At 30.5% G+C, this 14,161-nt stretch overlaps 1 protein-coding gene across 1 annotated transcript in view; it reads left to right on the plus strand.

Moving 5' to 3' along the window:
• Positions 1-14,161, plus strand: part of LOC106478151 (lysosomal alpha-mannosidase-like) — a 49,412-nt gene that overhangs the window by 9,098 nt on the left and 26,153 nt on the right. The window contains exons 4-10 of the mRNA XM_022381690.1: positions 518-711; positions 2,474-2,579; positions 3,343-3,440; positions 6,903-6,974; positions 8,080-8,196; positions 9,634-9,837; positions 13,605-13,671. Coding sequence (XP_022237398.1) covers positions 518-711; positions 2,474-2,579; positions 3,343-3,440; positions 6,903-6,974; positions 8,080-8,196; positions 9,634-9,837; positions 13,605-13,671 — 858 coding nt within the window. The remainder of the gene's footprint in view (positions 1-517; positions 712-2,473; positions 2,580-3,342; positions 3,441-6,902; positions 6,975-8,079; positions 8,197-9,633; positions 9,838-13,604; positions 13,672-14,161) is intronic.

The raw sequence follows: 14,161 nt of genomic DNA on the forward strand, positions 1-14,161 counted from the left end.
TTTGTGTATAAAATATATAAGCTTAATGAAATATATAGATTTAAAAAGCACAATACAATATTCGATACGGCTCAATTAGCTGACGTTTATGACTATTGGAAATCTAACAACGATGAGGTTTCTTTGTACTTTCAATAACTGTTGTATTTTTTTATACCAATAGTACTGAGGCTAGCTACTGTGTTCCTTAATTATAAATTACTGACCAGTCAACAGTACCCTATCACCTACCATCCACACTAAAAGATTGATAGTCGCTCTTATAACGAACCTACAACTTAAAGTAGGGGTGAGGGAATATTTTGAGGTATTGCACGGGTTTGAGCCCAGCTCGTCAGAGCTATACCAAAAGGTTATAGTGTTTTAAGTAACTAACAAACCATTCAAAGACTATTGAATATTTTAAACGCTCTTCATAAAAAAGATTTACTACATTTCTCAAAATAATATAAATTCTCACATATATATATATATTCTTTTGGTGTGTTAAATGGCCCATATTCCATTACTGTCGTAGGTCAATTGGAGTTTATAGGTGGCGGCTGGTCCATGAATGACGAAGCCACGTGCCACTACAATGACATCATTGATCAAATGACTTGGGGGTTCCGTCGTCTGTCGGATACTTTTGGATCTTGTGGGATTCCTCGAATTGGATGGCAGATTGATCCATTTGGTCATTCTCGGGAACAGGCTTCTTTGTTTGCACAAGTATGTAGGTTTTCAGTTTTGTTATCATTTCATTAGTCCTGTAGAATATTTTAGAAGTAAGATTAGAAATCACAAAGTACATTAATTCATTGTTTTTATTATGTATAACTCTGTTCTAGATCCCAATAAGATAAAAACGGCAGAAAAGTATGTAGGTTTTCAGTTTTGTTATCATTTCATTAGTCCTGTAGAATATTTTAAAAGTAAGATTAGGAATCACAAAGTACATTAATTCCTTGTTTTTATTATGTATAACTCTGTTCTAGATCCCAATAGGATAAAAACGTCAGAAATGGTTATTAAAAATAAAACAAATAACATGATTTCTTGACAACAATAATAGAAAAACTTTTTTAACGAGACATTTTGCTTCTCTCAAATTTTAGTTTAAAAATTCGAGAATGTTATTCAACATTTTTTTAGGACAAAACTTTACCTTTTGAAAAGCAATTGTATAATTAGATTTTTTATGTTAATGAGAAATGTGTTAGCTGAAACTGCACTACTGAACGGATATATATTTTTAGATTCACCAGCTTCTTAAGCTTAGATAAAAACGTTTAGTAGCCAGAGCAAAATTACACGTAAACTGTCCACTAGTGCTACAAAATAGATGTTTTTAACAAGTCTTGGCAAAACAATTTATGTATATATATATATATAATAAATAAATACTTAAACTTAATATTTTAGAAAAAAAACTATTTAAAAATCCAAACTTTATTCACTAATCATGACTTTTTAAAATTCAATGTTATGAATGACAGTTAAAGAAAAATATACTAGCAACAGATTCATTCGACAGGAATCGAAATTTAATTATAAATAATAGTACGACGACAATAATAACAATAATAAACACTCAATTTTAAATGATAACACAACTTCACTACAATTAAACCTGCTTTGAATAACTTGTATAATTATATTACAATTGTTGCATTATCCTAAATTGTTGTACTATCTTATTCTTTTTTTAATTAACTTCATATTTTACTCTGTATTTTTATTCATCTTTACAAATTGTTAGAAATTTTTAAACCTAATATTTTACTTTGTTTAATATAGCTTTTTGAAGATGGAATATATATACACACTGAAACGCTCAAGAATTAAATGTTTGTTTCCGTAACACGCGTACAAAATGTTTGTTGTTGTTGCCGTCATACTATTATATATAAATATATATACAAGACAAACCATAGCAAATCTAACAAAATATACCTTAATCACGAAGAAAGGTTTGTTGAGTTCGTTGTAGTTTCCTTTATTGAGGATTTGTTATTATGTGTGTGTGTGTGTAGCCTAACAGAAATGATTATTTTCTAACTGATGTACTAATAATATGGTCATGAAATGGATTAAATGCTACATTTTTCCAGTAAAGATTGTTTTTAACGACATTATTTAATAAATGCATATTTATATATGTTTAAGTAACGAATTATTATTAAGAAAAAATCAAATATGTTACTAAGCGCAACTTTTTATGTGATGTCATGCTCATTACACAGAGATAATTTTACATGGGAAAACTTGTCAGAGTTTTATTTAATGTTAAAACTTAATGTTGAAAATAAACTGTCTCACGTTTGATTCATATTTCTAGTGATATATCAAGAACTGTTTCTGAGCATCGACATATATACTTAATGTGAAACATTATTGTTACAAACTAAGATATACCTCAAGTAAATGTTCACGTCGTGCTTGAAATATTGAATACAGTAGCTACTATATAAGATGTTAATGATTATTTTAGATGTATTTTGACGGGCTGTTCTTGGGACGTATTGATTACCAAGACAAGTCAAAGAGACAAAAAACTCAAACCATGGAAATGGTGTGGAAGGCAAGCGATGACATTGGTATGAAACTAGAAAATACATTCTAGGTTTACAGTTTAGTTTGATCTAGCTCTGAGGTAAGAACTGAAGAAGGTTTATTGCCCAGCCTTGTTGTAAAATAAAAATGGAGTAATCTAAGAGTGGACAATTTTTTTACTAATAGTTAGTTAAAAATGAACAATCCAGTTTCTTATTTTGCAAATACAACTTCATGATTAAATCTGTTTGAACTTAAACCTAGACAGAACCTGGACATATAAGACATTAAAATGTGATTAAATCTGATTGAACTTAGACCTATACAGAACATGGACTTATAATACATTAAAATGTGATTAAATATGATTGAACTTAAACCTAGACAGAACCTGGACATATAATATATTAACATGCACTATAAGTGAAGTTTTTCTTTAAGATCTATACTACAAAGAAAGATCAAATAAATTAGAATTTATAATTTGTTTTTAATAACGTATGTGTTTTGAAAAAAACACTTCCGTTTCAAGGGTACCTGTAAATATATTTCTATGTAAAAATCTTTATAGCATTACGCACGTTACTACGAACTATGATCTCTCCCTCCATCAGCCTCTTTTTCTATAAAAATTGATAATAATAAAATGTCTTTGTTAAATAGAAAACTCTTTCTTATCTTTGATACATTAGTGGCAAGATCTATCTCATAACAATTTTTACAGCCGTTTAAAGTTTTTTTTGACAATAAGAAATTAGTTATAAACGTATTATTTTTAACCAATCATCTACGTCGCACCCACCGCAGGTCCAGCTGCTGACCTCTTCACGGGAGTTTTGCCAAACACCTATAGTCCACCTGCAGGGTTCTGCTTTGATACTCTGTGTGATAGTGTTCCTATTATGGTAAGTTTTGAATCTATTTCGTCTTTCGAGAGTGAGTGTGATTTTTGGAAAGAAAACCAGAAATTAAATGTGTTTGAAGTTTCGATGATAGATGGCGCATAAGTATCTTTGCACGAAATTATACAAACAACATCTCTTATATTGTGTCACGATATAAAAGACTGTTTGGTTTAAATATTAGTGATTAATTTATATATTTGTGAGTGAATATTTTTATTACCTTTTATGTTTTTTATGTTTTGTTATAATAAGAGTTAAAAGCAGACGATTGTAGAAGGTTTGGTTAATAACTAATTGGTGTCGAGCATATAGAAAGTGGCCAGACAACTATGTAATAAAGATATAAGTAGCGTGAGACTAGCGGGAAGCAGTAGACAGATAACAATAAACAGTTAATAGGAAAATATAATATAGTTATGTGAAGTTAAGTACCGCAAAGGTGATAGGCCTAACGTTTAATATGTTAGAGTGAAACTAACAGTATAAAAAAAAGATAAGAAGGATAATTTTATTCTGTAAAGCGTGGTTCTAAAGTAATTAAATCAGCCTGTACCACTTTGACAAGAGTAACAGAAGATCTTCAGAAGAAAGAAGACCAAACGAATTACGGTAACTTGCGCCACAACTGTAGTGTAACTTGTAAGTGAATCACACACAGAATACTAGTACGATAGTAATATAGAGAAGATAGTTCGACTTGTCAACTAAAATTCTAAAGTAATTGAATAGGCCTAAGAGGGCTTTTGACAACAAGAAGAGAACTATATATAAATAGTGTTTATGATATGCCTGTAATATCTATAGTGTGAAGACTTTGTTGTACATACGTTTAACTTGTTCCGAATATATATATTATTATTTGAAAACAAGTAAAGTGCGTGATGTTTATTTATCGTTGGATTTATCACTAACAAGTCACAGACACCTACTGTAGAAGAATCATAAGCCCAACAACAACATAGTATATATTTATACTATTAAGAAATATAACTAAAAGCTATTTATTTCGACAATTGGCAAAAAGAAGAAGTTATATACATATGTATATTATTTTTAAAATCTGACATATTGTTTTCATAGTAATATATTGGACAGCGGTAAGTCTACAGATTTACAACACTAAAATCAAGGGTCCGATTCCCCTCGATGGACACAGCAGATAGCTCGATGTGGTTTTGCTATAAGAAAAACACACACACACACACATATCACGTACTACATCAGTTTGTCTCATTATGCTCCCATACGTTTCTAGATCTTTGACCCCTATTTTAAACCCTCCACAACTTCTATCACTTAGATATTTTGATATGTCTTGACATATCATGTTTATTTTTTCTGTTAAAAACTCGTTCGAATATTTAAAACTGTGGGCTTGGCATTGTGATAAATGAGGAAATCCTAGCGAGTTTTTTTTTTTTTTTTGAATGTTTTCAAAAATAAATTTCATTATTTGTTATTTTCCAGAATTAATACTGTAAGAAGTCAAAATAATGAAATATAATCATAATCCACATAAGATTCTCTTATGGCTATAATTGTTAAACATGCTAATAATCTTCTTATTTGGATAAGTAAAAATATTATTTACACAAACAACAGTGCCCCTTCTGGATACCATGTAAATGTCTACCACTTAGTTTCTTTTAACCCCGTTGACCTGAAGTTGGTGACAAATAATTTCATTGTTTCTATGTATTTCAATGAGATACTACGTGATTACTTACTATGACATTGACATTTGGTCGATGATCGTGCCAACAATCTTTCAGGATACTAATTAAACTATATAGATTTAATTGTAGATCTCTCGACATGGGAAACTTTTGGAAACTAAAAATAAGGACAACTCATTCCATAGCAGTTAGCTCAGAGTATCTCTTTCAAGACCCCCAGTGGAACTGCGGTATGTCTGCAGACTTACAACGCTAGAAACCGGGTTTCCATACCCGTGGTGGGCAGAGCACAGATAGCCCTTTGTGTGGCTTTGTGCTTAACTTCAAACAATCTTCTTCATATTTCTTCAAGGCTTATAACGATAAAAACCGCGTTTCGATACCCATATTTGACACAGTACACATAGCTGATTGTGTAGGTTTGCGCTTAACAACAAAACAAATAAATTACTTCAGATATGATACACGAATTTTGCTTCAATGAAATATAAAATGACAAGAAAATAATAAGCTACAGAAATATTGTGCAAAATTTCATTAACATTATTTCAACCATTGCTTAGAATAGAAGTTTTAGAAATCATGCTAATATACTATTTAAGTTCGTAACGGCCATTTTCCTTTCAGTAATCACTTGTATTATAAAGTTCCTGACTGGATATGCCATCAGTGTTAATTAACATTCTTATCGGCAATGACACGTAAACCGAGGTATTATGAGTTTGTTTTTGCTGCGTTTTCAAATATATTGAGTGAACAGATATGTATGTACGAGTGTGTATAAATAGTGAATATAGTTTAAACATTTTAACAAATAATACCGCGACTGTTATTCAGTAGATTCAGATCTTCAGTGATGGCCGTGTTCCAGAAATATATCTGCTACTTTTTCTGCTTAGATAAATTGAATCAAAATCTGTAAATTTATGTGCATATGGCATAGCACAAATGATCCCATAAAGATATACTCACCTGTAAATGTCATATCCTTCGCAAGTTCCTGACCTCATGTAATTCAAATTGTTCGCTTGATTTGATTCTTATCCTATTGTAAGACAAATCAGCTGAAAAATTTTAAATATATGAGGCTGCTTTTGTTAAAACCCTAGTGTCGTAGCCTGGGTATCGTTATTTCAAAATAAAAGAAAAAAGATGAAACATGAAACCTTGAAAGTGGTGCCAGGTGGTTAAGGCACTCGACTCGCAATCTGAGGGTCGCGGGTTCGAATCCCTGTCACACCAAACATGCTCGCCCTTTCAGCCGTGGGGGCGTTATAATGTGACAGTCAATCCCACTATTCGGTGGTAAAAGAGTAGCCCAATAGTTGGCGGTGGGTGGTGATGACTAGCTGCCTTTCCTCTAGTCTTACACTGCTAAATTAGGGACGGCTAGCGCAGATAGCCCTCGTGTAGCTTTGCGCGAAATTCAAAAACAAAAAACATTTTGGATTATATTTCTTGAATATATTTTCTAATGATCCATCAGGGATCACTTAGTTATTACTGATTATTCGGTGAAACTTTGGTATTAATTTTTAAAAGATATAAATAATTTACTACTTTTTTATAAGATAATATTTGTTCTCTTTTTTTTCTTTTTTTTTAGAATATTGTGATATCCAGTTTGTAACTAAATAGTTATATTTTCAAGTGTTTTTTTAGGTCAGGTTATAAAAATATAAACAAACAATACGTTGTCACGGGTTTGCTGTGACGTCATTAAATCCATTTGAATTAAAGTAAGAAAATCGATCTCATAATTATACTTACATTTATTTACTTCCAGGATGATCCCCGTCTTCATGATTACAACGTTAACGAAAGAGTGGACAGTTTCATCAAGATCGCTCACGAACAGGTAAGTATCTAATGTAACACGTATATCCAGTGTCACAAGAATAAATAAAAACATTATTATTAGAATCCGACTTTTAAGTTGAAGCAGCAATGAAATTAGGATTCTGAACAGCTCCATATAAGCAACTTACATTTTTTATCAATGTTTCGAACTTAAGACTTATTTGTAATTCTTTGTATGATTAAAATTAAAAGCATCCTGAGAAAAGTCGAAACGTTAACTAATCCATTTTTCTAATCTATTTACGGTTCACATTTCTTGTGTGTCCATGAGTTTATTTCTTGGCTACAATGTTTTTAATAACCTATGAGACAAACGAAAAATATAAACAAAATAACATTAGTTCTGTCATTAATTCCTTAATTACTGCTTATGTCAGTTATGTAATTTTAGGCAGAAAATGAGTAATTTCATTACATTTTTATCAGTTCTTTACATTGAATACTGTAGCAGAAATAAAAGTATAAACTTACCCGATGTGATATAATAGGTAGGTTCACACCTGAATTAAACACTATAAAAATAAATCGCCAATCTGAGAGTTAAAACATTTGTTAAAATAAGGAGTCATTACTTAAATATGTGATCTGAGAGTTAAAACATTTGTTAAAATAAAGAGTCATTACTTAAATATGTGATCTGAGAGTTAAAACATTTGTTAAAATAAAGAGCCATTATTTAAATATGTGATCTGAGAGTTAAAACATTTGTTAAAATAAAGAGCCATTATTTAAATATGTGCATTACAGCTACGAAAATTTCTTGGGTAACTAACTGGATAATAAATACGACCTACGACTGAATACATATTTAAAAAAAATAAACATTTTAGCAATTATGTTTCAAGTTAAATATAAACTTAAAAAAAATCACTTTGAAATGAGCTCTTTGCAGTCGAATTTAGAACACCATTAGGTTCAAAAAAGAAGAAATTTCATGGATTATTGTATGTTCGGATATAGTCACATTAATACATGTTAATTGAAGACGATCTTCCAAAATCTATTTCAAAATAATAGAATCTATGTGTAGCAAATAATAAGAATTAATTAAAAGGTCGGTAATTTTCGTTTTTCACCTAAATTTCGTTGTTCCTATACTGCAGGCAAAAATGTATACCACCAATCACATTGTAATGACGATGGGAGAAGACTTTAACTATCAGAACGCGAACTTATGGTATAAAAACTTGGACAAGATTATCAAGTACGTGAACGAAAAGGTAAAGGTTGCGTTGATGTTTGATGAATAATAAACGTTTTTTTTTCTTCTTTTATTTTATCAATTTGTTTGGAAATAATCATCACTTAACTACTAATTTGTAAAGTAACTGATTAATTTTATTTTTCTACTGATATTTAAAAGTAATTATCGCATATCACATTTTATTACACGTAACATTTATGATTTTAGTCTTAATTCAGTACTAATTATGCATTACGACTTACATTACTTAACGTAAACTACTAAACATGGGACGTTATTCACATAAAAATAATAAAATGTAAAAATGGTTGAAGTAAAAACTAATCACAGCGATATAGAAAACATAAATAACGTTTCTGTCAAAAATGATATGTGTAACTCAGCACCATATTTGTTTTTTTTATCGCACCGTATATCAACTGAATTATTTTGCTTCAAGAAAACCCAAACAACTGAGATCAAAATAAGTATTCCCTATAATAACCAACATCATAAACATTTCTTTTTCATAAATTGATTTCACGATACCTCATAAATCTTAATAACCAGCGCACGCTTATTAACTGGGACTTCAATTCCAAAAAGTAATATGTTTTTGAAAAATTATTTGAACATGCACGCCATTTTAACCCAGCACTTCTGTGTCTGTTTTCAGCTCTGACGTTCTTGAAACTTAGGCATATTAACCCTAGTTCAACATTCTAATAAAGACTAGAAAGTCTAAAGTGAAGTGTTTAAGCCTTGTTTTATTTTTACAATGTTTCATTTATTTAAATCATAAATCACTGTAATAACCCACCCTTCAAATACAGATAAACCCTTCCTTGCTGTCAGTATTCTAGAGCTAAAGTTTATGCTTTAATAAGGACCAACCATTATTAACTGGAATTCTATCCTGACAAATAAGTTTATTTTTGCTTATCGATTATAATTTGTGAGAAAAAAAAATTATCACAGTGAAACGCTAAGCTAAAGTTCCTGTTTATCAAAACATCTAAACCATTTCTGCTTTGGTGAAATCATTACCTCTACTAATCTGAAATAATACTTCCAAATACCTAATCACATTTTTTTTTTCTATTTTTAAACAAATGGTTTACCTTTTCATTTAATTCACCCTGCATCTGCTAGGCTTCACAGCAATGAAAGTAAAACAATACTAGGTTTGTGCAAAAGTAAAAAGTAAAAGAAAAATTGAATATGATTAATACATGATATTGTGGAGGATAAAAAATAATATAAACACTAAGATATGTAAAAACGAGTTTCGTGATAAAAGAGAAAACACAATGTCTGCAATGTCAAGAATCTAAACCTTGAACTTTTAACTCCCTGTATTATACTGTAGTTGTGTTAAACTATCATCTTATCGTATGAGGTAATCTATAACTTGTTTTTAGAAAAGTGTAATATAAACAGCTGAATATATTAAATTTTTAATTCGTTTTTTAAGCAAAAGAATGGAAGTAACGTGAACGTGTTTTATTCGACACCATCTTGCTACCTCTACGCCCTAAATCAAGCCAATAAGACGTGGCCTACCAAATCTGATGACTTTTTTCCTTATGCAAGTGACCCGCATGCTTATTGGACAGGATATTTTACCAGCAGGCCGTCTATTAAGGGCTTCGTTAAACATAGCAACAACTTTTTACAAGTAAGGATATGACTGGTGATCAATATAAAGGTAGAATGTAAAACATACACATTTTGAATACCATAAGTGTGGTAAGAAAATGCTCTTCTTGAAATAAACTTTTTACTTGTTTTCTTCTTTTTTTTGTGCTATTATTGTTTTTACCTAACTTTTTCAATAAGGGAGTTGTTTTACTTAACAGATAAAATAAAATAAAATATGTAAAAACTAAATGCAAAAAAAACAAAAAATTTCTTAGTTTCTTATTTCAAGAGGGATTGGTTAAAACCGATAAAACAAAAATAACATCATTATTATTATTATTTAGTTAGTTTCGACTTCTGGTTTCCATAATTAGTTTGTTGTTTTCATAAACGTATAGAAGATGAAAAAATATTTCCTAAGATCCTTAAATAAAATTGAAACGAGATGCAGGCCTGTTTAAATTATTATTTTTTAATTGCTTTAGATTTAATAATATTATTATCAAACGTACTCGACCACGTGTTTTCATGTTTTTTTTTTTATGTTTCATAGATTAATTAAGATGTGTTTTTTATAATATATTCATTCATGTCATAATTAAAAAATAAACAAAACATTATAGAAAACAAATAACACTTATTATAATTTTAATGAAGTACAGGAAATGTTTCATATAGAGAAAATACTCGAACTAAAGTTTTCTGTCCTTGGCTATGTATAATGCATACAAAAACGAAATGTTAAATTTGTCATTAAAGATGACATGTTCTAATTCTCTGTTGTTTTTTTTTAACAAACAAGCTAAGCTACATGAAATACTCAAACTTCTTCTTCGTATAGGACATTTTACTCTGAAACAGAAGGGAAAAACAAACAAACTACGGAACACACAGAAAAGGCTTCCAGGGGGAGTAGCATTTTACTCTATAAATTAAATAGTGTGCAAATTTGTTACTAGAGAGCAGCACAATCTATTAGAAAATTATATATCTTGTGACGTTTGAACGAAATGTTCCTGTGGTAAAAATATGTAAAAAAACAGTTATAAATGTTTGCATTTGCCATATCTTTCTTATTTTATGAAATACAGGTGCCTTTATTTAAAATAGAATATTTTTTCTTCAGTAGAACAACTGCTGTATTAAAATGAAAATTTTCAATCAATTTTAATTGAATATTAATTAAAAGGAAAATCTCTGTTACATGTGCTTTCGATTTGAAACAATATTAATAAATAATTATACTTGTCATCTCCTTAATAGGCCTATTATGTTCTTTATTTAGTACCTTCAGTGTTCTTCGTCTTACAAAAAATACACCTAAGGAACTGAATAAAAAACGTAGTGTTTAAAAATACGGTAGGCCAAATACTAATGTTATATGACAAGCATAATTGATTATAATCATGCTTCCCCAGTTTAGAAAATACATTCAATCCATAACAACTGTTATTGTAGCAAATGGGTAATACAAATAGTGTTCAGACTACTCCTGTGTTTGTTGTATCCCAGCCAGCCTAATGAGCTCTATATTGAGCGAAACGCGTCGTCGGCAATGAATATGACAGACATATTGTGTTTTAAATACAAACATACACTATTCTTCTTCTTGAAAAACATTTAAGGGCCTGAGCAAAGAACTAAGTGTTAAAAATATAATAGGTCTAACACTAATGTCTCATGGCAAGTGTAATTAATTACAATCATGCTTTTACAGTTTATTAAAGGCGTTAACACCATAACAATGTTAATAAGCATTGAGTGGATGTTAATTGGTTCCAAAAACAAACAGCTTTAGTCTTTTTACCCCTTTATGACACGCGAGTTTATTGGTTCTTCCATTGGTTAAAGGAATGCGGGTTTTCTAGCTCTGCAGGTTTCTCTATATGTAACTTACTTAAGAGAAATTGTAACTCTTTCAACATCTGCATTCGATTAAAAAAAAAGGTATAAAGTTATTTATTCCAATTCTCTGTAAATTATTATATCTTTTTACTGCGTGTATTGTTTTTTTTTCCTATTCAAATTACTTACTGATAATTTTTCAAGCTTGTATTAGCCTAAAAACTATAAAAAAAGTAAACGCCGGATTGGCACCAAATTCTCACTCGAATAATTTGTCTTTTTCATTTTCCTAGAACATTTATTTACAAATATCTTTTAAACATGTGATATTAAGCATAACTACACATGGAAATATTATATCAGTTAGTGATATTAATACATTTTACCTAATCCCAAATCTTCATCTCAGTATTCTTGACAACCTGCGAGTCACAGGTTCAAATCCTCGTCATCGAACATGCTCGCCTTTTAAGCCGTGGGAGCGTTATATTGTGACAGTCAATCCCACTATTCGTTGGTAAAGGAGTAGCCCAAGAGCTGGCGGTGGGTGATGTTGACTATCTATCTTACCTTTAATCTATCACTGCTAAATTAGGACGGCTAGCGCAAATAGCCTTCGTGTAGCTTTGCGCGAAGTTCACAAAACAACAGTATTCTTGGTATGCTGACAACAGTTTTCTATACGATAGAGTCTAAATAAGTTACAGAAATTACAGATTTGTAGGTGTAAATACATCATTTTTGTATTATACACATTTAAGTTTAACGTAGAACTATCTGTTTTCCATTTCTGTACGTTACAACGTTTAATCTTGGTGCTGCAACACTAAAATTAACGTTAGGATTCTACATACCTTTTCAAGCACATTTTGCTCAACTGTTTCTGAACAAAATTGCTTGAAATTAATACCTTAGTGCCAATTTTGTGTTTTAGGAAGGTTTTTGTTTGTTTGTTCTTAAGTACAAAGCTACACAATGAGCTTTGACAATCCTGGGTGTTGAAACCCGATTATTAGTGCTACAAGCTCTCAGATTTACCACCGAGTCACCGAAGGTAAATATTGTAATCCATGAACATTTTGTGCCTTTTCTCTGTTAAAAAAAAGTAAAAATGTATCATGCAAAGTCGAATATATATTTTATGTTTTTAAAGTATTTCTGAACCTTATAAGGTCCGGCATGGCCAGGTAGTTAGGGCGTATGACTCGCAATCTGAGGGTCGCGGATTCGAATTCCCTTCCCACCAAACATGCTCGCCCTTTCAACCGTGGTGGCATTATAATGTGACGGTGAATCCCACTATTCGTTAGTAAAAAAGCAACCCAAGAGTTGGCGGTGGGTGGTGATGTCTAGCTGCCTTCCATCTAGTCTTTCACTGCTAAATTAGGGACGGCTAGCACAAATAGCCCTCATATACCTTTGCGCGAAATTAAAAACAAACAAACGAACCTTATAAATTCTCTAAAAATTGATGAATTCATGTATTGTTATTTCACACAAATACCTTCCATAGAAATACTCAGGCTAAGTTATAAGGATGGTTAGATAACTTTATTGGTTAAAACGTCCCTAATAGCATAAGAGTAAAAAAAATCAAACAAAAAATATCATAAATATTGCAATTAAATCCAGTTGTTACTGGTATAATCCGCTCTGTATTTTATATGAAAAATGAATAGTTTTAATTTGGTTAGTTTTTTTACACTGAGTGTTATAAAAACAAAAACATATATTACCTAGTATAATGCGATATATGGACTCTTACCGTTAATGAAAGATATAAAACAATTTCGCAACTTGAGGTTTATAGGTTACCGGTAAAACATATTCGTTTGTAGTATAAAGGTTTTTTTATTTAGAAGTAGAATCAAATCATTTTTGCACTACATAAAACGTACTGTGTATTTATACATATATATATATGTGTGTGTAAACAAAATTTACTTGTCATGACTTCAGGTCTGCAAACAACTCGATACCCTTGCCAGGCTAGGACCAATGGATGCAGGTGACGTTAGTGTCTTACGTAAGTACAAGATTCTATTTTGTAAACCTAGATCCTCTGTCCTCGATCTCTACATTATCAAGGCTATTTCAGTATTCTAACGTGACTATTGCAAAACACACGTATTCATGTGGTATTATCATTATTAGAATGATCAATATGCAATTTAATAAATGGTAAAAATATTATTATTAAAATTATTAGCTCTCTTGTGTGCTGATTTGTAACACCATTAGGTTACATTTTAGTTCTGATTTATATAGTTAGTTTACTTTGATCGGAAGCTCTTAATAAATTTTATTGAGTGATTCCGTGTAAAGTGGTATTAAAAAGTTGGCTTGAACTGTTATATATTTTTCTTGGGTTCAAAGATCAAATTAAATAACTGTCAGTATGTTTTACTTTTCTCCCATTCCATAACATGTGATGTGTTACAAAGATAGTCATATTGTGCGATACATTAAAACGTTTTGAAACAATGAAACGCTCACTTATACTATTTTGGCACTTG

This window comes from Limulus polyphemus, unplaced genomic scaffold (assembly GCF_000517525.1).
Source record: "Limulus polyphemus unplaced genomic scaffold, Limulus_polyphemus-2.1.2 Scaffold185, whole genome shotgun sequence".
Taxonomy (NCBI): domain Eukaryota; kingdom Metazoa; phylum Arthropoda; class Merostomata; order Xiphosura; family Limulidae; genus Limulus; species Limulus polyphemus.